The following is a 25698-nucleotide window of genomic DNA, read 5'->3' as shown; positions in this document are numbered from 1 at the left end:
AGGACTGTGGCTGCTGCATCATCCAGCTGATGTTTTGGAGAGTCCTGCAAATACAATAATCTAACAATGCTCAACATGAAATCATGGTCCAGTTTCTCAGAGTCAGTTTAAGACAGGAATTTACCCCCTGGGTATCGGACTACTGCTTGCTAATTGCCAATAATGGGTAATAGTGAACGATCGAAATTCTCAACTGCTAGCTGGGACCCTGATGTTATGATTCCGTATGACAGTCATTTATTCAACAGGATTTTCTATTGATATATTGATGCCCCATTTTAAATGGTTGGAGAGCCTTTCTCTTTTTAAAAAGCACTAATACTTCTCCAGATGTCCACTGGGTGGGAGCAGCATCCGCTTTTTCAAACGCTTTTCACTTCTGCGTGTATTACGTCGGAATTATGAATCATTGTTTAGACATAGACGGATTCAAAGTGTTTGCTTGTTGTGCAGCACTGATGAAATCATCCAAAGGTCATGATCCTCTAACTGGGCTTTCAAATGATAGTAATGGGTAGCCACACACGCCAAAAGTCATAAGAAATTTGTGAATGATGTGAATGACCACAAACAAACACAATAACCCACAACGACATGAGAAAAATGGTCATAATGGGACACAGTGAACACGAAGGGCCGTAAAATGCCCACAAGCAGACACAAAGCACGGAGATGGAAGCTGACGGTAAATGAGCAGCAGAGACAGCTGCCTGCAGCCTGCTCCTGAGGAGGAGGAGGAGGAGGGTTACAAGTGGCCCTCGCTGCGCAGCCCTCGTGTGTTTGTGTGTGGATGCCGGACAGGCTTTCAAATCAAAACTCCTTTAAGAAACGGGAAGATAAATGATTCATTCTTCTAACACACCATCATTACACTGACGTGTGTGCGTGACAGAGGGAGGCGTGGATATATAGAAGGAGCGCGTGTGCGCACCTTTACTGGGTGTGCCCCTCTAACAGCAGCAGGTACTGCCGCGTTTCACCGTCTCTCTTTCTGCTGGGAAGCCTCGAACCGTCCGGGATGGCTCCGTTCGCCCTGAAGTCGCTTCTGTTTCTGCTCCCGTTTCTCGGTAAGAAGTCCTGAAAGCTCTCAGATTCATGCGCTCTGCTTTATGGAGCTGTGATTGTTTGTGGGAGTTTGGTTTCGGCACTGCAGCCTGTTTTTCTACTAGTTTAATGCATTATTTTAATATTCAGAATGCTTTCTTTAGTATTTCTCTGTTCTGAGTTCTGTTCATAGCAGCTCTAACGTGACTTTCTGTGACCGTGTCCCTGCAGGATGCTGTGGAGCGCAGGAGATCCTGCCCGAAGGTCCCGTGGACGCACTTTTAGGGGGAACTGTGACCCTGAAAACTCTGTTTAACAACCAGCAATACACCGTCATTATTTGGAATTTCAACAACGGAGTTAGAGAGATTAATATTGCGACAGTTACTGCTGCATCGGTGAGAGTGAACACACCTTACCAGGGAAGAGTTTCTGTTAACTCCACCAACGGCTTCTTGACCCTGGCGTCCCTGACGGCAGCGGACAGCGGCTCTTACAGCATCAGTGTAGTACTACCGGATGGCAGCACTCTACCCGGAGAGATTAAGCTTCGAGTTGTTGGTGAGTTTCTGTAATACCTGCAAAGGTGCAACTTCAGTCCCAGAGTTTCCTGCTTGTGTCTCCTTTCAAAAAGAATTGGGTCATTTCTTAAATTGCCACAATGAATAGAAGCTTCATCTGAGCCTGTAACGATGCCGGGGCGACCACAGAAATGCAAACTGTGTTTATTTATAATTTATCCATATTTGTGAATGGAGTTTGGTTGGAATCTAACTACAGGCCACGCCTGGCTTTTCCTGCGCTTCCTTAAAATCTTAGATGAGCGGGTCTGTGCGTTGCTCACCAACCGTACAGTTTATCCAAACCTTTGAGGACTATATTTCTCTGCAGAGGAAAAGTCTTTATGTTTGTTTGGTCCACAGATAACTCAGATACTGAACAGTTAAGTCCTGCTTTAATATCAATATGCAGCAGCCGCCCGCCGAGCTCAGAGGGTCCTCCACAATTTCATTTGAACAAATAATCAAAGGAATAAAGTTTCAGCAGTGCTGCTTCAGGACGTGGTTCATGATACTGCATTTCCTGCTGGAATGTGTGTGTGTGTGTGTGAGTGTGTGAGACTGCATTAAGGCTCAGCCACAGGTGCTGGTTGTAATGCTATGATCTCACTGCTCATGTATTTTGCAGCCCTCACAGTCAGCAGCACAATGCTGCTCTAAAGTCCAGGTACACACTCAGGAAGCATTACTGCTCTGAATGACACCCAGCCAGGCCGAATGAGTGTGTGCATGGACTGAGCTTTACATGTGTGCATGCAAAGCTCGGGCTGAGCTTCTCAGCATGTTTTTAGCTGTTGGTTTTGTTTTTGTGGCACTCTTTCAGTCTCAGTTTGCCCCTGAAGTCCACCTGCTTCTACAGCCACAGTGGAGCATTCAGAGGTTTTAAGATCTGGATAAAGGATGCAGTGATTGGTCCTATGACTGGGGTAAAGCGGGTCACCTACTAATCGGAAGGTTGGTGGTTCGATTCCTGGCTGCATGTCAAAGTATCCTTGGGCAAGATGCTGAACCCCAAGTTGCTCTCCGATGCAAGTGGAGTATGAGTGTGTGAATGTTAGACAGTAAAAGCACTCAGTTTAGTTTCATATAGAAGTGCTTGTATGAATGGGTCAATGCAAATGTCTTGTATAAGCGCTTTGAGTGCTTAATTGGAGCAGAAAAGCACTATATAAGAACTAGTCCATTTACCAGTGTTCCACAGTCTTCGTCACAGCCGCGGCAGCTTGCGTTCCACAGGCACTTTAAGGATAGCCGTAACTCCAGAACGATGTGACCTAGGATGTTCAAATTCACACCATAGATGTATCCTGTTGATGCTACACCCATCAACCTTCACTCACTTGTTCACTGACTTTACTATAACAGCACCCCACCCTTCCCCTCCCCCTCCCGGTGCCTCCTACTCAGCAGTGCCCTTGTTGGTAATATCGCTTCCTCCAGTCTGGCTTGTGTCAGCTGCATGATGTCACTTTCTATCTTAATTTGTCCAAGTACGATGAGCACTGAAGCGTACAGCCTGTTTTTTTTGACTGATTCACACACGGTTACACTCAGGACCTGTAAAGACACACTATTGGCAAATATTGAGAGCTAAATCAGCAGCGACTGCACACAAGTTTGTTACTTCTTTTTGCATCAGATCCTTAATGTCCCCGTGGAGCAGTTTATCTGTTGTCAGGCAAACTGTATCTTAGAAAAATGATCTCAAAGTAACGATAGTGTGAAGTCACTGGATGAATTCAAGGCCAACCGGTTCCCACTCCTCTGCATGGTTACCACACACCTACTGTAGTGTTGCCTAATCACCAATGAGCCAGCCGTATGTTCAGAGTTGGAGCTCCGGGATTACTTGGAACGAGTCCGGCTGGTATGGTCGCTTCAGTTTCTCTTTTGGCTTCTTTGCTGCATTCAGGTCTTCATTTGTATAAAGACAGACTGGTGCTGCTAACCCTCCGCCCCAGCGTTTAATCATTGGCTGCTCATTTGTAGTAGGATTTCAAAAACAAAGATGCTGATTAATTTTAATCTGAGTGGAAAAATCCACCCTAGCACGCCCCAACATAGTCTAAAACTGGTGGAAGGCCTGGGCAGGGCTGGGCACAACCAAACCCAACCTGTGTCCTTTTCAGCCAATTAGAGTCAGAAATGGGCCTGAAATTTTTATTATTTCTAAAGAGCTAAAGAAAGCAGAGCCCTCTACTTCATACCAGGAACTCTGTATGCTCTGATCAGACTGTCTGCTAGTGAGAAATCACTCACATGCATAACCTGGTCGAACCCTTGTTGATTTAGCTTTGCTCAGGCGTTATGGGTACACTAACTTTCTCAGTGACTGCTATGATGCAAACATTTGGCCTTAAACCAACAACACAGTAGTTGCTAATCTGCTTCTGTGCATTTGAGCATCCATCGAACAGAAGGTCAAACAGGTCCTCGTTAGGTTAGTTCATTCCTACCACACGGAGACAAACGGGTGGCAAATTGTTGTATGTTAGTACAAAATGTAAAAATGAACTAAATTCTAAAGAAGCACCAGAAAGTTTCCAAGTTTTGGTGGGGGTGGGGTCTGCTGCTAATTTTTTTTCATACTGTAAATTTTTATGAAGTACAAACTGTTTGGATGACCATGCTTAATCATATGGCAGATGACTCTGCACTTAAAATAACTGCAGGTAAGAGAAAAAAAAAAAACAGCACCAGAGTTGCTGAATTTGTTCCATTTGTGTAGTTAGTTTCACATAAAATGCAATGTTCAGCATCTGTGTTATGCTTGTGTTTCCTCGTGTTTCTCCCTGCAGAGCCAGTGTCCGAAGTGGTCATCAAGTCCAACCTGCCTGAAGCGATTGAATACAGCAGCACCGTGGCTCTTACCTGCACCGCTAAAGGCTCTGCACTCAGCTTCAAATGGACCAACGGCACCACGGCCATCGTGGACGACGGCAAAAGAATCACTCTGACAAGAGTCAGTTCATATGTGACTTTATTCCTGTGTTTGGTGTTCCTCCTGAGTCGTTCTCTTCATTTGTTTTTTTCTGCTTCGGTTTGTATCACAGGGGGACTCTTCCAGCACGCTGACCATCGGGAATGTCCTCCGGTCAGACCTGACAGGCCCCATCTACTGCACAGCCTCTAACGCGCTGACGAACAAGACCAGCGCCCCCTTCAACCTCACTGTCTACTGTAAGTACTGCAGCCACACGGCTGCTTTTCTGATAAGCTGAATGAAACTGCTTGGTTGAAGCCAACCACCAATATACAAATGATCCAGATCTGAAGTTCCAAAAAGATGCAGTTCCTCTAAAGCAGACGTGAACATGTTTACAGCCTCGGACCAAAAGGTTTGGGTCTCCGGTGGCTAATTTGCTCCTTTTTATAGCTGCATGGGAGTGAATTTTGATTTAACTCACTCATTTAGATTTGAGTCAGGCTGCTTTCAGAGACACACGGGTGCTGAGTGCTCAGCTTCACCTGCTAGTTTGAGTCCCTGATGCTCTCAGAGAAGGCTGGGAGGTTAGAGCCTAGACATGTCGCTCAGGTGGAACCACCTGTTAACCCAGCATGCACATCTTTGGATTTTCTGAGGCTGCTTTAGTTTAAAGTCCAAGTCTAGTCCAAACAGGTGGGCTTGAACACAGAACCTCCTTGCTGTGAGGCGACAGCGCTAAACGCTGAATCACTGTGCTGCTGACTTGTGGAGCATTTTTAAAGCAATTATCTAACAAATGGCAGACTTTATTATCTGGCACATTTTTGTGCTCAGCTTTTAAAAAGCTGGAAGAGTGTTGTTGCTCCTGGAGGATAGAGCCTGAAGTCTAATGCACACCTGCCAAGTCACGAAAATTGCTGTTTTCTTGGAAAGACGGCCTGTCCTCGCTCACCGACGTGTCCTAACGTGCTGGCAGTGGGTTTGTTTTACTGGTCTTGGTGACCTCTGGTCTTGCACCAACCTTGGGCTGAAATACAGATTTATAGAGAAATTCCAGCTTGGCAGAGTGTCACAAAAATACTGAGCAGGTTCATTTTCTAGAAGGCGAAGGTGTTGAATGAATGCGTGATCATCCCTGGCGCACCACCCTCTGTACAAACTGTTTTTCCTCAAGGACCGTGAGCAGTTGTAAACAGGATATATTGCGTGATGAATAACCATTCAGTGCTCTCTGCTGCATACTCTAATTATCAATAACTGATTTATTGGTGACATGTTTTTGAAGAACATCAAATCCACGTATTTGGCATTCTTGTTACTGGTATTTCCTGTCAGCTGTGGCAGTTGGTCATTGTTACATTGTTGGGAACATTGCACCTGGCTGAATGAGCTCCACACCTGTCGGACAACAAAAGAAGGTCAAACCCGAGTCAGTCACGGTCAGGCCTTCACACCCCAGCAGGAAACTGTCCTAAATAGTCTTTGATGCTCAGTGTAACACTGTCGGTGAGACGTGACCATTCCTATGAACACACTCAGGCATAAATGAGCATCTTTAGCAGCCTTTCAGCTGTGAGACTCCTGTGTTTTACGTGTGTGTGTGTGTGTGTGTGTGTGAGGCGCTCCCTCTCAGTCTGTGCTCAAACGACACTGTGTACACAGTGGCCGGTGCTTCCACTCCTTCTCCATGACTAACCTGAAAGGCAGTGAGAAACCGCACCGACCACAGTTGAACCCTGTTATTAATTAATCAGAGCTCAGTGCTGCACCTCAGGAGCCTTTCCTCTGGTCTGGAAGCCGCTCCTCGTTAGCACGAGGGGGAAATCTGTTTCTTTATAAGGGTATGATGGCAGCTTGTGTGTAAAACCCCTTTGATAAACTAAACAGAGTGCTCCTAGTTAAAGCTTTTGTAATGCTTTGAGTAAACACATCCAAATATGTTGATGAGAAGATGATTTTTAGCTATTTAAAAGCCCCCAGAGTCCTTCAGCTGTTTATTATGGTGTTTTTAGTGTCTAAAAGGATCATGATAATAATGAAGCTGTAGAACTACAGTTTGCCTCTCAGACTGGAAAGATTTCTTTGATTTGTTAGTATGTCATCAAATTGCCAGGCTTACATTGATAATATGATTACTGATAATCTACAAGGTTATATTAAGATTCATATAATGGCAAAAATGAGTTTTACTGGTAGAGAAAATAATCCCACATTAAGAATCTCTGAACAGCAGTGATCAATATTACAGTAAATACGGTAAAGCTGTGAACCCTTGAACGTCTGCAGTCTCGTCGTAGGCCCTTCACTGATGCTGGATTCCCACTCTCCATGTGCTCCACAGATGGACCCGATAACGTCGCCATCACCCCTGCAAACCCACCCAAGTTTGTCGAATCTGGTTCCACGTTCAGCCTGACCTGCTCGGCCGTCTCCCTGCCGCCCGCCTCCTTCAAATGGTTCTCTAACGGGTCGCTGATGGAGGCCACCGGTCCTAACCTCACTCTGAATGTAATCGAAGCACACAAAATCACAGCGACGACTGGCTTCACCTGCAGTGCCGAAAATGCCAAGACCAAACGCAATGCCACTTCAGCAGGGGTTTCCTTCGGCGTTATGAGTAAGTAACTCAGCTTTCTGTGAAACTGCTTTCTGACAGGCATGAACTCCAACTGTACTGTTACTACAAAGTGAACGCAGCACTAACAGGAGAAAATCCTGTTTATGATTATCCTGTTCAGTGCAGAATTTTATGGTCCTGATATTCATACATGACATTTCTGTGGGAGCTCAGCATATTTTGATGTTTACACCCGGTACCTTGCTGATGCAACCCTAAAGGCATTTGTGTCTCCTGCCATTCTTGGATCTTTCCGTTTAACCCTTTCAGGTAGCTCAACAACAGAGACTCTTTCCTCAGGCTGTGCTGCATTTATGTAATCACTCACACTATTGTGTTTTTTTCACTCTTGATATAGTTTGACATAAACAGACCCTACGTGCCAAATTTTAGAAACAGTTTGCTTGAAATTCTTAATTTGGGCAAGAAGAACTTTAAATGTGGGAGGGCTGGTATGATTTCTTAAAGATGTTTCAGTTTGAAAAACAGGTGCCACGCAGATACCTGAACTCTGTGGAAATCTAATCTATCGAGACTGAAGCAGAAGTTTGCTGTCAGTTCACAGAGCAGACAAACCGAAGCAAAGCTGTTATTTTCTAGGTGACATGTCTCTGAGGTATGAGACTGTTAAATGGACTCACAATAGTCATAATACCTATGACTGTGACGCTTATTCATGCAGCAGTGACCCTCAGTTTTTACCTGTGAGGTGTGACAGAGTGCACGCTGTCATTTACAGTCCAGGAATCCTTTTGTTCCTGCTTTTGAAGGATGTTGTTTTCATACTGGCTCATTTCTGTGGGGGTGGGGGCGGGGGAGGCCGACCTGTCAGAAACCTGCTGGGTTGGAGGCCAGCTTCGTGTGGTGCCCTGAGGAGTTTCTGTTCTTTTATTTTTGTTGGTGGGGGAGGGAGGAGGAGGGCGAGTTTGTGTGAAGAAAAGAAACAGAAGCTCCCAGATTTTCACAAATTAACCTAAGATTACTGAGAATCAGGAAACCCACAGAATGCATTTATTTAAAAAAGAGTTTATTCAAATTGAAGTACCAAACTGTGGATCTGTTATCAGCGGAAAGCAAAAGATGAAGAGAGTGTGGATGTTAAGAGGGAGCATGCGAAAGGTTTCACCAGCACCCAGCTTGGATTCAGGAGACAGACACCCTCTCTGTTTTTCAGATTAGGCTTAAAACTTTCCTTTATGATAAAGCTTATAGTTAGGGCTGGATCAGGTGACCCTGAACCACCCCTTAGTTATGCTGCTATAGGCCAAGGCTGCTGGGGGGTTCCCATGATAATCCTTCTTCACAATCACTTCATTATTATCTCTCACCCTCCCCTCAGCAGATGACCCCCCCTCCCTGAGCCTGGTTCTGCTGCAGGTTTCTTCCTGTTTAAAGGGAGTTTTTCCTTCCCACTGTCACCAAGTGCTCACAGTGTGTGAGTAATGTGTGTGTTTAGCAGAAGCGGTGGCCCTCATCAGAAATCACGTGCAGCTGCACTGTGGGATATATTGGATCCAGCTTTTTGAAGCTTTGCTCATTGTTTGGGAGGTCCTGAGTTTGGCAATTGGCCATCAATGTCTTTTTTTTAATTTTTATTTTTAATCAGATGTTAGTAATGCTCCTACTGTTGCAGCATAGCAGTCAAAGGTAGCCACGCCCTACATCATGAGCCAAAACAGACCAGAAGTTACAAAATGAACATCATGTCGTAAGACTGAAAAATGGCTTCTAGGACACACCAGGAATGTTTTTCCAGGTTGTAAATCGGGTGGGAAGTGGGGCCACTTTCTCAGACCCCCTGCTGCACATTAGCATAAAAAGCACTTCACAGTCTATTCAGTCTGTGCACCTTTGTTCTGAGCACTAAATGAATATATTTCATACGTCTTTCATGTCACTTGATGCAATATTTGCCTAAAATAAAATAAATATGAGTAGAATGATCACAATAAAGTTTACTGCCTACAGAAAGGGAATTAACATCCATGCCTCTCCCCTTTAACTTTCTAAGAGGGTATTACAAGTGCTGAACTCAAGGGTCCGACTGGTCTCCTCATCACCGGCAACAGCTCGGCCAACTTCAGCTGCCAGGTGACGGGGGGCACCGTGGAGACCGTGGAGTGGCTCAAAGATGGCAAACCTCTGTCTGAGGACCCCCGGATGGTTTTTAGCACTGACAGGAGGTCAGTGTTTATCACCGTACTGCAGAAAGGGGACAACGGAAATTTCACATGTCGCGCCAGGAATGCCATCAACAGCAAAGATGGCGTCTACACGATGGTGGTCAACTGTAAGTGTTTGCTTTGCTACGATGCTTGAACATGTGCTGCCAGGCTTTACGGTGACACATTATGATGCATTTATGGGTGTGTGATTGTTTTTTATTGGCATTCCTCTAAATTCAAATAAACACCAGCAAGTGTGTGTGTAATTCAGTACTTAAAAATATTCATTTATATTTATTTAAGAGATTTCTGTTAATAACCTTCCAGTTATGGGTCTTATACAGTGGTAGTCCCACCTTTAATTACACTTAAAGTAATAGTGGTGTTAGATGACTCATTCTTAGAAACTGGAAATATCTTCTCCACTCAAAGTAGAATTTCAGTAATATTTGGATGCTTATTAACCCACACAGGTTCCCATTTTAAATTTGCCCCTTCTCACACTTTCTCACAGCTACTGCAGGTAACGCATCCTGTTTTTAAGCAACGGGACGCATTAAAAAAACCGGAGGTCTATTGAGAGTCACCGGTTTTGTCCCCAATCAGTGAAAAGAAGAAAGTCGAACTTCACAGATTTATTTTCAATCATTATTAGTAAAAACAGGACTGCAGACAGGAACACCAACAATAAGATCCTTCATGGTGGGAAGTGGGAGATAAATGAACTCCAGTGCCCCTCATTCCAAAATGCAGCAGATATTTCTCTCAGATGAACCAATTGGGAGGTTTTTATAAAGCCAACTGTGAGCAAAGACCATAATCCACATAACAGCTTCCTATTTTACTATCAGTAATTAGTAACTAGGAGGTTATTGATGGTCCTCACTAAGTAAAAAGTCAATAAACATGCTAATTCAATAGTTGATATTTGTAGCTGTACATTACATAATGTTCAGTGTAAATGGACGTCCACACATGTTGAGAAAAAATAACGTGTTCCTGACATGTTTTCAGCAGTCGCTGTGTGAACACTGAAATGTGTGGGAGGTGATACAGTTAAATCCAAATTATAAACCCACTTATCTTTTCATTTTGTGTCCAGATGGTCCCGAACAACCGACTGTAACAGGTGCTAAAGCCACAGAGGTAAACCGACAGGAGACCCTCACCTGCTCCGCCCCATCGGTTCCTGCTGCCCGCTACACGTGGAAGTTAAACGGCACTGACACTAAAGTCACTACTCCGGTCTACAGCATCCAAAGTGCGTCATACAAAGACAGTGGAACATACACATGCGAGGCGTACAACATCATCACCGGCAAGACCACCACAGCCAGCCACATACTGTCTGTCAAAGGTAAACTCCAAGCCTGCAACCCAGTAAAGACTGTTCCTGCATCAGCTCTGCACAGCCAAACCTGCACCGAGTTTACATCTTAAAACAAATTTCTCAATCAACCAACAGAAGAGCAGAGCCAGAGTGTTCTGCCAACACGTGACCTCTGTATTTGTTTGTCTGGCATCATCACAGAGCTTAAAAGAAACCCAACCAGTTCATGTCATTTGCATATGGCTTTAACCCAAAAAACAGCAAGTCCAGTTCTTAAGGTCTTTACAAACCTCTGAAGTTATTGACCAAATTCTTCTACATGAGGCCAACTGTATTTTAATCATCCCTGATTAAAAATGTACCAGTACTTTATTTTCTTTTGGACTTTTGATTTATTAAGCTACATAAACATAAACCTGAACAGGATAAGTGGAAGAGGATGGCTGGATGGATAATGGTAACACCATCCTGAACTAATTTTCCGCATCGTTTTCTTTCTCCAAACAGAAATGAGACTTTGTAACCAGCTAAACAACAGTTTTGTTGTCATTTGTTTTTAAGTTTGTGTTTCAGTTTTCATTTGTGGTTTGAGCTCGCGGGCGTCACGGTTTGCTGCCCGTCGACTGTTATGTTGGAACGCGGTTTCTGTTGAATCTTTACATGATGCGTCAGGTTGTCATCAGTCCTATACATTTATCAGCATTACAGATCACTTCCACAGAAGTTAGTCACAGCTCAGCCACCCACAATCACACTGAGTCACACATTCTTCTGTGCGGTTTCTGCTCAGGGCTGAGGCATAAACAGTGTTTATCCGCTTCCCAGAATAAACTGATCGACCAGTGACTGTTTTCACAGAGGAGGGGTCGTTGGACGGTCTCTCTGATGGTGCCATCGCTGGAATCGTCATCGGCGTCCTCGCTGCAGTCGGAGTAGCCATCGGCTTATTCTTCTACTGCCGGCAGAAAGTACCGTAAGTACTCTTGTTTCCTGATATGTCAAACTGGGGGGTGCAGGTGAGCATCTCAGCTGACTAATGGGGTGAGAAAGGAGGAGCCAACTGCAGAGCATGTTTGGTTGTTGGTGTGAAGCTGAACCAACTGCTAAACTAGTGTCACTGTGGCTGAAACTGATAGTAAAGTTTGGCCTGTGCTTATCTGAGCCCTGCGCTGGCCTCTGACACCAGCATTCTGTCTAAAAACAGTTTCCTGATTTGCTGATGTTGGCAGACATGAGTTGACTCTCAGAGACTGTTGTTCCTCAACAAACTGGGAAAACCACTTCATGTGGAGCTGGACTGAAACAGGAAGAACAAGGTGTCTGAAATATCAAACCAGGATGAAGGGGTTAATAAGTGTCCACATGCTGGTTTTCAGGTCTTTGGGTGTTTGTATCTGTCACTGAGAGGTTCTACAAACTGGTTTGGCCTGGAGAGAGCCGAGCTTTCTGCCCTTCGGAAAGGACTTTTCCACGTTTCTCCACTGCTTTGTAAAAAGTTTAGAAATTTAGATTTGTGTTTGTTATCTGGCTCTCTTAATATCTGCCATTTGTTTCCCTCCCTATTAGGAGGTTAATGGTACTTTACTAAGTACTCTATACTAATGATGCGCCCCGTGAGAACTACTCTAGTTTGTATTTTTGTTGTTCAGCATATTAGCAGGACTTTTGAGTGTAAAGTGTGACTCCCCCAGTCTGTGATTTTCTTTGTCATGTTTGCCTCTTAATGACCCTCTAAGAAATTCTCTTCATTCCTCCACGCCTCGACGTCTTGAAACATGTTCCGCTCATGTATCGTACGCTGATATTAGAGCGCGGCCACGCCCTTCAGCACCATTTCACCATGTCACCTTTGCACCACCAGCCCGTCTGTTATGAAGAAAGCGTTTCTGAGCAGAATCCAGATAAAATGTAACGATTCAAATTCTGCCGCACAGTTTAACAGGAATGTCATCGGGGGAACAGCCAAAATCTCCCTCTTTTTAAGCGGTCTTGCAGAATAATAAGATTTGCTGGCATGAAGATGTTAAACGGTGCTGCATTTGAAGTCACATGATGCAACATGTATGCCTGGCAGCATCTGCAGGAAACCTAAACGGCACACGCTTCCCAAACAGAGGGAGTGATGCAATCCGGCGCCACATCCTGTCACAGTTTCGACACAGCAGGAAACAAAGAGCAGTCCGATGAGTCACAGACGCGGCCTCAGCACGCAGAGATGCTCACATTCCTCACCTGAGCAGCTAAAACGAGCAGCAGCTCTGATCACAGGAAGCTTTAAAACACACATTTCAAACTGTGGAGAGAAAATTATTTTTCCTGGGATTGCAAGGAAGTGAATTGATAAACGGTTTGAAGTGTGGCAGCGGGAAGCTCATAAACTCTGAACCTAATTAATCTGCTTTTTTTAGCAGCAGAATGACATGAAACCCGGCAGGGAGGTGGAGCATCAGCAAGGAAAGACATCACTAAATTTTGGTGCTGATCTGGATTGCTTTGGCAGAGGATGCACTCTTTGAATTCCTTTTGAGTACTCATTAATGATTCAAATGCTGCAATCAGTAATGTGAGAATAAATCAGTGCCATCATTTAAAAAAAAAAAAATGGTTTCAGAGATGCCTTTGAATAGTTTTTTCTCTTGTAGCTGCAGGCGGGTGGAAGCGTCCTGGAGCAAAATATTAAAAAAGGAGGAAGCCCCGTTTGTTACTGTGGCTGTGAGCACTTTAAAACCGCTGTCATGTGACGCCTCAGGTAGACGGCGGCACTCACCTTTAGGGCGTCGGGGTGATTGAATCGTTATTTAATCTTCATCGTGTCAGGACGTGTCAGCGCTCCTGATAGGAGGGCTTTGTTCTCCCTCTGTGGTGGGGGTGTTTGGGGTGTTGGGGATAAACTGGGTGCTGAGAGGGAACTTGATCTCTGTTTTGAGTTCCTGTGACACAAACGGTAGAGAGCTGGACTCATTGTGGACTGTTGTCATCCTGAAGCTCGTTATCAGCTGGTTTTGTTTACTCTGTTTTACTGCAGCTCTTTCATGGGACAGAGGCAGAGACATCAATCCAGCACGGAGTATTTAACGAGGCCATTCAGAAATTCCTGGATGGGGAAAAAGGTCATACAATACAGCAAAAAGCTGCAGAAATGATTTATACATGTTGTTCGCCTCTTTGTGATGCAGCGTGCTAATAAAGGGTGCTAATGTTACTGTACAGTCGAACACTCGTTTTAGGTGTTTTTGCGTGCAGGTGGGCGGTGTAGGTGAGACTGTAGAGGTCAGTCACAGTGGCAAAAACAGGAAAGACGGGCCGTAACGGTACGTTGAGCCAAACAGGCAACCTTTGAGCTATCAGACAGACATCTTAAAAACACACACGCACACACCCGGAGAGCGAGAGCGTGCAAAGACAAGGCCCTGACAGCAGTGCTGACAGCACAGATAAAGACTCACAATGACAGACAGATCTCACTGTGTGGAAGCTGTCCTGGTTGTGTAGTCGTTCTGTTATTTCAGTGGTTAACCAACAAATATGCGTTTGTGTTGTGTGCTGCAAATACCACTTGTTTTAATGAAGCTAACCTATATTCCCTCCTCATTTTCTGCTATATGTACTGTTAGAGCAATGTATGAGTCATCCATGTGATTAAAATCAGGAGTAGAATTTGCTGAACTTCAGCAGGTGATGAATCCACATCTGATGCTCCAGGTAATGGACAGCAGGACGGTGCAGGTCTAAATGTAGGAGTGTGCGTTCATGGTAATGACAAAACAGCTTTTTTATGAATGATCATATTTACGCCACTTTAATGTATTCTCAGTTTCTGAAAGAGCAAACCTGTTAGTCAAACTGGGAATGAACTTTAACCCAGTAACTTCTCAGAGGAGCTCATCTGAAAGCCTTCAGCTGCAACTTCTCTTAAAATCATGACCTCACTGCACCACACACACACACACACACACACACACACACACACACACACACACACACACACACACACACACACACGCACACACGCACACCTGCTTTTCCCAGGCTTAACAAGAGGATGTTAAAATGAAAATAACTTTTTATTTGTGCAGTTGAAATAAGCATGTTTCCCAAGTATTTAATATTAATAAACAGGGATGATTTCATATTGACGTTCAAATAGGAGACTAAATGAGGAAGGAGGAACCGACCGTTTTCAGATCAGCGCACACACAAAGCACAAATTCTTGCGTGGAGAGCAGTTATATTTAAGACTAACACAAACGAACTGCAGTTCTCCTGTAAGCAAACCCCTCCGCTGCACAGATGCAGGTTCATTATTTATGAAATCTTTAACATCTCTGCAGCAGGTAATACATGAGTATATAACTGTATGACTGTAAATAAAGATGAATGTAGTCAACTATTTTTTTTTTTTAGCCTGTAAGTTTACTGCTTTTTCATCCAGAAGTGACCATATTTGGACGAGAGGGCGGAGCTAAATTTCAGCTCTAGAGGTTGCCATTTTGTTGGCCATGACTCCAGAAATTCATAAAACTGTGATGACTCGACAGCTGTGGAGGTAAACTTTAGTTTTGGTGGAGATCTGAAATGGTTGCTGACACTCAGCTCATGGAGCCGGTGACGGGAATTGAGAGAAGTGTGGTGAGAATAGACGAGGAACAGGGGAACGTCTTTAGGTCTTCAGTTCTGCTTCCAGTTCAGGTTAGCTTGCCTACCATGACTGACTCTCTCTCTCTCTCTCACACTCACACTCACACTCACACACACACACACACACACACACACACACACACACTGCTGTCAGGAAGACTCTACCCACTCCTCAGTCTCAGGTTGTTGGTGGGTGTTGGTCATCTCCAGTCCTGTTTGTTAAGGTCTTCCAGAGCTTTTAGCTGCATTTCGTGGTCTTTCATCAGCAAACAGGGATATTATAATGTCCAGGTCCTTCATGGAAAGCAGACAGTTTCCAGATGTTTTGCTTTAGGACAATTTGATTTTAGGGAAACAAAGCGAATGCTCAGTTCCATCCTCTGGCGTTTGAGGACCTTCTCTTTGTCACATGTGACCGTTAACAGATTGCTTTGACCAAAAATCCCCCACACCACGCTCATTTTATCCCATGATTAGGCTCATCTAATTTAGCCTTATCTTGGAGCAAGTGAATAATCCTTCCAGAAATTCCTACCTCCACAAGTCAATGATTACTAAAATGAACCATATGAAATAAAAAGAGAAACCTCTGGGAACATTTTGGCAAATATTTGGTGAATCCATGGTGGCTAGGTCCAGCTAAGCTCAGCCCGGTAGAGCCACATGGGTCTGCCCATGTCTGATCCCTGCATGCCAAAACTGGCTTTGAGGACATGAATTGTCTCCTCTCTGATGGGGAAGGAGCCCAGGCTGTGTATAAAAGATAAATGTCACCACCAAGATGTCATCCAGTGATTTGCATAGTCCCACCTTAAAGCCTCCAGCCTCCGGCTGTTTTGACTGTTGCCAGTTTTATTTTTTTGAAACCTGGCAACAAGTAGTGGATCTGATTGAGAAACCGCAGCACGCTCATGCAGCAGCGTGTCAGTCTAAAGTCCTGCTTCATCGTTTTGACTCTAATGGGATTTACAGGATGCACCTTGTTGAGCTTCATCTCTGACCCCAGCAGAGCTGCTTTCTCCGTCTTCTTTTTGCAGAGTCACGGCACCCTGCTCATCATATCACTTTTCAGACCCGGAAACTCCTTCCATCTTTTACATAAAGTCTGTGTTGTTGACTTTATTCCACTCTGGAGTTCCCCTGAGTGAGTGCAGGCGTGGATAGACCTGACTGTTGTGACTTTATCCACTGACTCTTGACTTGAAGTGCTCTAACCGGGCGGCCCTGCAGGCTTCTGCAGAAACAGCAGGTTGACTGTTTGAGATATTTGCTTGTTAGTAGCTGGAGGGGACTCCATCGGAAGCTCCGTCACACAGTCTGAATAGATTCATATCTTCACAGCGGCTCACATTACCCACAGAGCCTCCAATCCACACAAACTGAACCTGATCTCAGAGGAGAAAGTAACATAAAAATGAGCCTCAGTTCAGCCTGTAATTAAATTTTTACCCCCGTGGTTATTTTGTAGTTTGATGAATTGCCTCTGGAGATAAAAGCTTTCTTCTGAAATGATTACAGGCTGCTGCTGAGATACAATATGGTGACACGAACCTCACGCATCAACCGGACAAAGCAGACTCAGTCACTTTTATTTATGCTCTGAGAGCAGCGGCCACATTAAAATAAAACCAGTCTGACCACCTTTGTAATATCACTTCAAAATCCTCCCATCGCGTCCTCTTGTGCTGTGTTCAAAAACAAGCAGCCAGCTGGGAAAACCCATGCGCGTCACACCCCTCGCTCATAATTACAAGTTTTTAGCTCCACATCTCCCACCAAGTGTTATCAGCTCCAGATATGCATCAGCAGTGAGCAGACCAGATGACTCTTATCCAGAGCCTGCACATGGATGGATTTATAAAAAGTAACAAGCTTCTGCTGCAGCTTGTTTTGGTTTGCTGAAGACTTAGAAATTAAAATATTTGATCTTTTTTTATTTTATTCTTTTATGGCTGCTCCCATAAAACCTAAAATTTAAATGCTATAATAGATCACTTTTGCATATTTTTGACAGTAAAGTTTGAATTGTGCCATTTTCATGAGTAAGGTGGCTTTGAGTATCCTGCGGTTACTGTGGGCTGCTGGGCGTGATGGCTTCTATAATTAGAGTTTGAATAGAGCGATCCTGAACCCTGACGGCCTCTGACTGGATTCTCCCACTCGGGCTATTTTTCCTGCTTGTTAAATGCATTTAAAAACTCCTCAGTCTGAGTTTTGAATGAATCTGAGAAGCTTTGGTTGCTTCCTACCCAGCAGGGCGAGGCCTGTGTTTGAGGGAATGGCAGGAATGTCACTGTCATGTCTGCACTTGTCTTCTGTGGTTCATCTTTGTGTCGCGGCTCTTTAGCTCATCTTTCTGTCTCTGGCTGCACTCCACTTAAGTGTTTCTCCGCTCAGTGAAGCCTCTTCCTTTTCTTCTTTTACCTGAAGTCATCCATCACCCATTTCCACGTCTTTTCCCACCAGTGTCGAGGTTTATTTGTGTGGCTTCTTTTCTAAAGTAAGAAGGGCTTCTGAGAGTTAGCAAAGTGCTTCAGAGGCTGAAGGAGGAACAAGGAAAAGGATTTAATATGTGCAGGATCACAAAAAGGAGGCAGAAACGTTGACAAATCTGCAGATCCTCACAGGACAAGAGATCCAAGTGAGATTGATGTTTTTGAGGGACGTAATAACTCGCGCTTCCTTTTACAAGTCAAAACTCAGTTTTCATTATTACTAGTGAATCAACATGCTAAATAATGCTCATTCATATAACATGCAGATGATTTTAATCAGAGCTGCACTGATACGGTCAGAAATATTTTAGAATCAAAGGTGCAGCATTAAAATCTCCAAATATTTGACTTGCAGGTTTCTGCTGAGTGGAAATCATTTCCTGACTGCACACTGATACAAAAAGACCCTTTTTGGGGGGCAAGACTGAATTTTTTTTGTTAAATATGTTGGTCATTACATCTGCTCTTATTTCCTTTCTTCACCTCTGAAATGCGACCTCATCATCCTCACCGACCTCATGAAGCAGTCTGTGAGCTTTTGTTTGCGGACTTCTTTCCACCTGTTTGAAGCCTGGTGTTTTGTCTGCCCTTATCAGCGGAGAAAAATGTATCCGAGTTTTTGCGATAAGATTTAAAGAGTCAACGGGAAACATTCTTTTGAAAGGCGCTGTACTTTGAGATCCTGACTCCCTGAATACTTCTGAGGTCACATGATGCTTCATGAAAACAAGGACGGAAAAGAGGAGCTGAAATATTCTGCTGCTGTGTGTCAGCTGGTTAAAGTGACTGAGATCAGGCTGTGCGGACTGAAGGAGATTTGATAAGAAACTCAAGCTGATGCAGTGTTTATCTTCAGGTCTTAACTTGCACTGTTACAGCTCAGCTGATATTTGTCAGTGCGCGGTAGAGAACATGAATCCCTCTGCTCCGCTCAGGGGCTTGTAGTTTCTGACTGTTTTGTGTATTGTTACTCTGACCTACATGCTTTCTGTGGTGTATTAGAGCGAGAGACACCCCCCTCCCCCCCAGCACGATGCTTCCCATTATTTTCTGGACTTTTGAAGCCTCAGCATTAGCTTAGCTACACTGTTTGGTGTGAGATGTTAGCACAGACTGTATATAAAGATGGACTGTAGCTGCTCTTAAATCAGCCATTTTTGGGGAGCCCTTGAAGTCTCAGTGTTTTAGCTTTTTCAGCAGAAGTCACCATAATTAGATGAGAGGTAGAAGTTAGCAAGCAGCATCCACTGATGGGCGCGGTCCCACCCGCCATCCTCGTGTATGATTTTGCATTTTATTTTATTTATCAAAAAAATAAAAAAAATAATATGGCAGGTTTTCGTTCGCAGCTACAGTGATGCTGAAAATCAGATTTTTAAGGTTCACTAGCAGCTCTCCTTCACTCTCTGACCTTTGACTTTGTTCCTCTGAGGTTTTACTCCCCGAGCAGAAACTGGGCTACGTCATTAAAGAAACAAAGACACTGCCAGGCTAATGTGAAACTGTTGCTGGATTGTGTTACAGTTAATCCTGTTTATCGGTGGTGTTTGAACATCTGAAACATGAAGTTCATCATTTTCAGCTGATACCACAGTCTGTGTGAAGGTCACGGTTCCTCACTGTCAGCAGGCTGCTGCACAAACAGGTCGTCAGCGCTAATCACTGTTTTCTGTTGCTTTGTGTTTCCTCAGGGTCGACTCGCCGTACTAAAATGACGTCCTGCTCACTGCTGGTAAGTCTCTCTCATAACTGTAATGCACACAGGGGTGTTTTAACTGGAGGAAATGGTGCAACAACTGATTTGGACAGATGCAAGAACAGAAAATTACACATTTTTGCTGTGACAACAGCACAAGTTCAGAGTTTCCACACAGTATTCCAGGTGACAGTTTAAGGCAGACAGAAGGTCTGATTGACATCTCAGCAGTAGATGGAGCTACCACACATATGCTAATGTCCTCTGACAAATGTATATCACTGCCATTGAGCAGACACATGAAACTGGTTACTTTCACTGGCAGTTATACCACCTTAACAAAGTGAGAAAACCTTGGATGATATCTCATTTTTGGACAGATAAAACATTTACATATAAAACAGGTGCTTAAAATGCTGCCTAACAACATAGCAGGTTGGACATTGTCACTATGACGTCAGTGTCTCCCTTTTTTTTTTTTTTTTTAGATTAGATATCTCATTATGTGTGGCCATGCTTTGACTGCTAAGTTATCTGCTGCATCCAGACTCTGTGTGCATCACACACTAAGCAGTGCTAAGAACCAGACTAATATTATCCCTACAGGCGAGAGATGGCTACGTCCATCTTTTATATACAGTCTGTAGCTTGATGCTGTGTTTTATTGGCCGCTCAGTGCTGAAGTAGCAGCTTCCGAGGCCGTCTCCGCTCGGTCAAGCAAACACAGCCTCGGGGGTGTGTGTGTGTGTGTGTGTGTGTGTGTGTGTGTGCTTGGTGTTGAGATAAGACTGATTGTCTGAGCCCTGCAGCAGCTTCTAAGCTGTTTACTGAGAAACACTTTTTTTTTTTTTTTTTTTCTTGACCCACCAACATGAGATGATAAAGAAACCTCAGCTGAACTCAGACTGAGCCAACCAACAGCAGCAGGCGACCTGTTGGAGAGGTTTATTCTTCCTGATGGTGATGATCAGTCTGCTCGCCAAAATAAAAGCAGCCACAGCCAAACAGATAAATACAAAAATAAATAATTGAAAAAACAAACAGAAAGAGGAGTTAGTGTTACTGTGTCCTTTAATGTTGCAAACTGCAAATGAAAAATAACAAAAATACTCCAGAGCTGAAAGCTTTATGAAGCTGAATAATTCATTTGTAGACAGTTTGATATTAAATGGAAGCTGGTTGAAGAAACCAAGGCTTGAAGATGAGATAATGCACAGCAGACTAATGGTCCCATGATTTCATGTGTTTACATATTTATGAGCTCTTATCATGAAGTACTTGAAATCAGTTTGTTCTTTTGCACTGATGCAAAAATGTATCTGAAGGTTGTTACTGTCTGAGTTTCCATATCTTTAAAACAGCTTTCAGTCCTGGAAAACAGCACATGTTACATAGTTCCTAACATGTTGCTGTATTTCTGTTTAACCAGTTTAGAACAAAAGCATTGCTGCAGAGCTTTATTTTACAGGGTGAGGTTCTATTAATATTAGAGCCAGAACCCCAACAATCACGTGACCCCCTTTGAGCAGGAACTTGGTGAATGTGGGGAGGAAGAACTCTGTTTTAGCAGGAAGAGACCTGAGAGATGAGCACAGAGAGACAAAGAAACACAAATGGGATTGAAAACCAACTAAAGTTAGTGGCCTGCAGCAGTAGCATGCACACAGATGAATAATAATAATAATGATAATGATAATAGGAGCAGTGACACAAATTTAAATCATTCATTCTTTCATATCTGACTGAGGTAACAGTTTATATACTATCAGGCCTCCTGGCATTCATGCTCAGACATTGCTGAGCAGCCAGCCTGAGCCCTTCCCGCCTAGTTTCCATCCCACCACCTGTTGGTGGCCAGATTGTTGTTGCTGTGGTCCTTGAGTTCATTCAGTTGCTTCTTCTGGGAGGATCTCATCCCATAGCCACCCTGTCGGGCTGGAGCTGGTCCTCCTCCTCTGGAAATGTGCTTTGAGGTTTGCTCTAACCAGAACCTGCATCAGAACCTGCGTCAGGCAGAGAATGGCTTCCTGTGTCACAAAGCTGAAAGCTTAGAGTACTGAGATTAGACTGTGGAGGAGTCCATCCCCCGGATGAGAGACTCCCTGAGGAGGCAGCTGACTGTACTGCTCGATCATGCAAACAGCTAACCGGCGTCCTGATGAAGGAAACCGTGTGTGCTTTGAATTTGAAAGCTGTAGGTCAGAATTACTGCTGTTCTGCTCTGATAATGTTGTCTTCTCCCCCTTCTCTCCTCAGGCCTAAAATCACCATCATTGTATTTGCCATGATTCACCAATGCAGCCAGAAGAATTGTCCAGGTGGAGCTAGCTGGTTTCCTCTCATCAAACCCCCCCCCCACCCCTCTGTGTGTCTCCCCATCTGACTGAGAATGGTGGAAATTAGAATTAACCCCAAATGATGGATTTAATCAGGGTTCAAGTTGTTTTTAATTTAAATTTAAAAAAAATATTTTTGGAGCCCCACCCTCCTTTTCTGGATCCTCCCCTTTTCTTCTCTTCTTGTTAACAAACTTCATTCTTCAGCTTTCGTCTCAGCGCCGCCTGCTTTGGAAAGATTTAAAGACCAAGAAACTGAGACGGAAATGTTTCCTGGGCTAAAGCTGACGGACTGACAGTTACAATGAGTGACTCTCTTTATCCTGCTGAAACCTGAGGAGGACACACACACCCACACACACACACACACACACACACACACACCCCAAACAACTGTGCTGCCTGGCTGATCACAAACACAAAGGAGGCCACACATGTAGAATTTTCAGGTTTTTAGGGTTAAACCAACGTGAGAAAATGCTGTGGTTTGGTTTTTCTCTCCATCTGTGCCAGGTGGGCGGAGTCTGCCCGATGGGGGCTGTTTCAAATGCAGCGGAGCATTTTATAGTAAAGGTTTGGATGCTTCTCTGGAAGCTTTATGGGATCCAAATTCCTCAGTTTCATTGGAGCATAGCAGTGTTTTTTTTAAATTAAACTTTATTAGCGTTTCTAAACTTCTTTCACAGTCTGTGTGATGCAGCATGCAGGAAGGGCGTGAAGTTAGTTAATGGAACTTTTTTAATGAATAACTTTTACTTTGTAGAACATGCCGCCCAATTTTTAAATTGCCAACCAAGGTAACAGTCCAATCAGACAGGCTCCATCACAATATTAAGATTAAAAGGTACTTTTGTTGCTAAGATTCAGTTAGATCTCAAACTTCTGTGGTTTAATGAAGCAAACCTGCAATAAATCCTCCATCACAAAGCCTGTGATCAGTGCTGCACGGCGGCTCTCCTGCAGGAGACGGTGCTGTTAAACTGCACTGCCTGGTGTTTCTGTTATTTTGTCTGTCCCAGTCACAGTGAGGGTAGACCGAAATAAGAGAAACACCAGCTGCTGTAACGCTCCGACTACAGCCTCATGAGTTTAACTCCACATTATAGCCTTCACAAAGGAGAATTAATAGCAGGAGTGTTACACTGAAACACACCGATCTTGGCCAGGTGGACCCAAAATCCACCCGGATTTTACGACTTTTCCTTACAATAAGGTTCACACCACAAGAAGTACTCGGAAACAGACTGCGACTGATAAAACGTTAGTGCTCGTCACACTGCCTGCCCACCAATCAGAGACCAGCTGAAGGCATTTGTCTTTTTTTAGCGGGTCTCAAAGTTTCAGAAGGAACTAAGAGTTAAACACAAATAATCAGCTGAAGATGTATGTAATGAGACACAAACACACACATTCAGACACTCACACACACACACACACTGTTACACAGGTGCAGTTTGTCCTTCCATACCCTGCTGGCTTTTTTTCTAGCAGCTTTAGCTTTGGGGTTTCTGTAGCGTCGCTTTAACATAACACTGCTGTGTTCAGTGGAAATGCATGCAAGCAGACAAAGGAGGGAACATTTAAGGAGGGCAAGATTCGGCATGCAGGGATGAGCCAGCGAGGTGACGGGAAAAAGAGGCTTAAAAAAAGGCGGGAAGGCGTTTGTGGGCCGTGACATTCTTTCAGTTTTGGAGGGAACGTTTGGCGAGCTTCAGGGCGGTGCAAACATTTTTTTAACCATGAGTGAGAGAAGTTGTTTGACATGATGCATTTGCAGCTTTTATGACACTCCTGGCTTCAGCCATTTTCTGTATTGTTTGAAGTTCAGCTTTTAGCCGGATTTTTTTTTTTTTTGAGTATTTTCTCATCGGGCCTCAGACGATGATCCTACGCTCTGAGCTGCTCGATGAGCTTGCTTTGTGTTGTTTGAGTGGTTGGTGCTCTCGTGTGTGAGGGCATGCACTGATCTCCAGTAAGAAGAGTATTTATTTTGTTCAGTTTTTTTTTAAAAAAGGAAAAACTTATTAACTGGAGCTGAAGATCATAGCAGGTCTGCAGATCACACATTCAGAAGCTTTTTGGCATTTTTTTAAGTTTGCGTGTCTTCACATGGCCACTGTGAATATAGCCACTGATTTTAGACTCGTCTGACATTTTGAAGCCTCAACATAAGGGATGTGTCCCAGTTCAGGGGGTTACAGCAGCTGTTAAATGGGACGGTCTGTCCTTCATATCTGTGTCACCTGCTTTTCCCGCCCTTACCTCATCGTAGCTCCAGCCGTGACAGCGTGAAGCACAGCTGTGGAAAAGAAAATGGAGCTCAAACTTTTGCTCTTTTTTTTTTTTTTTTTTTTAAACAACTATCCAGTTATGAAGCTTAACTTTAATCTCAGCCAACCTGGTTTGCTCAGGAACAAGTGAAACGATGAAATAAAGCAAACATCGGCCGTTAGAGATCACTGAGTGGATTACATCTGTGTTTGACTTCCAGCCAGTTTGAAAACGATGTGCCGGGAGTCGGGCGTTCTCTCTGGGTGTAGTGAGCCTCGACTGCCAGTCAGCTGACAGCTGCTGTTAGAGCAGTGGGAACGGACTTCTCCGAAAACATCGGAGCGCTTTTGCAATTAAACAGTGTCTTGATAAGTCGAGCAGATATTTGAGGTTTACACATCTACATTCTTGCCTGAAAGTATCATAGAAGTTTATTATTTATCAGCCCGGAATGACTCATGGGATAGGCTAGGGGACAAAGGATACTCCTGATCTGTGCTTAAAATCCAGGGAAAAGAAGGCCGCATTTGGTGGCGCCTTCGAATTAGCACAGCCTTCATCACCTGGCTGTGACCTAATCAGCCTGCAAATGCAGCTGCAGCCCCTGAATTGGGACATGCCCCAGGATAGTTGTTTTTTTGTTTTTTGTTTTTAGAGCTGGAAGTGACCATACTTAGATGAGAGGGTGGAGTTATCAACCAATTCTGGTCGCTTAGCAGCTAACAAACTCCTAGAATAGAATGGAGCACAGACTTCTCGGATAACCTGCATAGCGATCCACGTCATTGGATAATTCCATTGGAAATGCTCCAAAAGGCACCAACACAGTCCAGAGGACCTGCCAATCTACTCGCAGCAGCTTCATTTGTCGTTTACCTGGTTCTCTGTAGCTGAAGGTGCTCCGACTGATTCAGAAAGTCTTAAACATATTAATGTCTCTGTTTGGGGAAAACAGCTCAGAATGTATTAATACCAACATGGAGATATGATGCTTTGTTTTCCTAAAAGAGAAACACGTGTGTGTTTGAATCCAACCCGAGCGGCCTTAAAGAGGAAACTACCCTCACTGTAAATACATGCTGATGTTCTACACTGTAAACTCTTTGTTTTTTGGATTATATATACATATGGGGTGTTATGTTTTATGGTTTAATATTCTCAGAGATGTTTGTTTTTAATGTTTACAGAAACAGAAAGTCTCCTCTATATACAAAAACAGAAATCTGTATAAATACTAAAAGATGAAATAAATGAAAATCATGTCAATCAGTCCAGATTTGTGAAACTCGCATCTCTTTGAAAAGTCATAAAAATTTCCAAAATATTTTTAAAAATTTTCCTGTTTTTATTTATTTTTACTCTGAAGCTTCTTTTTTAGTTCAAAACAAGAACGCAGCCAATCAAACTGCGTGTGTTCAAACCTTCCAATCACAGAGCCCGTGTGCATGCATGTGTACACACCTGGTGGGTTGGGGGGGACTGACAGCATCTTATTTAAGTGTTTAAAGGTCATGACCTCCCATGTGTTTCCTTATTTCCGGTCAGAGTTCTCCCGTTGATGTTAAACAGGTACATGCATGAACAGTAATCCCTGTGAGAGGATCAGGTTTAATCATGTAA

At 43.8% G+C, this 25698-nt stretch overlaps 1 protein-coding gene across 1 annotated transcript; it reads left to right on the top strand.

Annotated features, from left to right (window-relative positions):
- Window positions 1-923: 923 nt before the first annotated feature.
- On the top strand, window positions 924-25347 carry LOC115788460 (carcinoembryonic antigen-related cell adhesion molecule 1-like). Its single transcript, XM_030741493.1, has 10 exons — window positions 924-1067; window positions 1276-1605; window positions 4403-4566; window positions 4658-4784; window positions 6872-7147; window positions 9159-9437; window positions 10415-10669; window positions 11501-11615; window positions 19467-19507; window positions 21728-25347. Exons 1-9 carry the CDS (start codon window positions 1019-1021, stop codon window positions 19483-19485), a joined length of 1614 nt encoding a protein of 537 aa, XP_030597353.1. The 5' UTR covers window positions 924-1018; the 3' UTR covers window positions 19486-19507; window positions 21728-25347.
- The last annotated feature ends 351 nt before the right edge of the window (window positions 25348-25698 follow it).

Source organism: Archocentrus centrarchus, chromosome 11 (assembly GCF_007364275.1).
Source record: "Archocentrus centrarchus isolate MPI-CPG fArcCen1 chromosome 11, fArcCen1, whole genome shotgun sequence".
In the NCBI taxonomy this organism is placed as follows: Eukaryota; Metazoa; Chordata; class Actinopteri; order Cichliformes; family Cichlidae; genus Archocentrus; species Archocentrus centrarchus.
The sequence above is the reverse complement of the archived record's forward strand: the minus strand, read 5'-3'. Positions and strand labels throughout refer to the sequence as shown.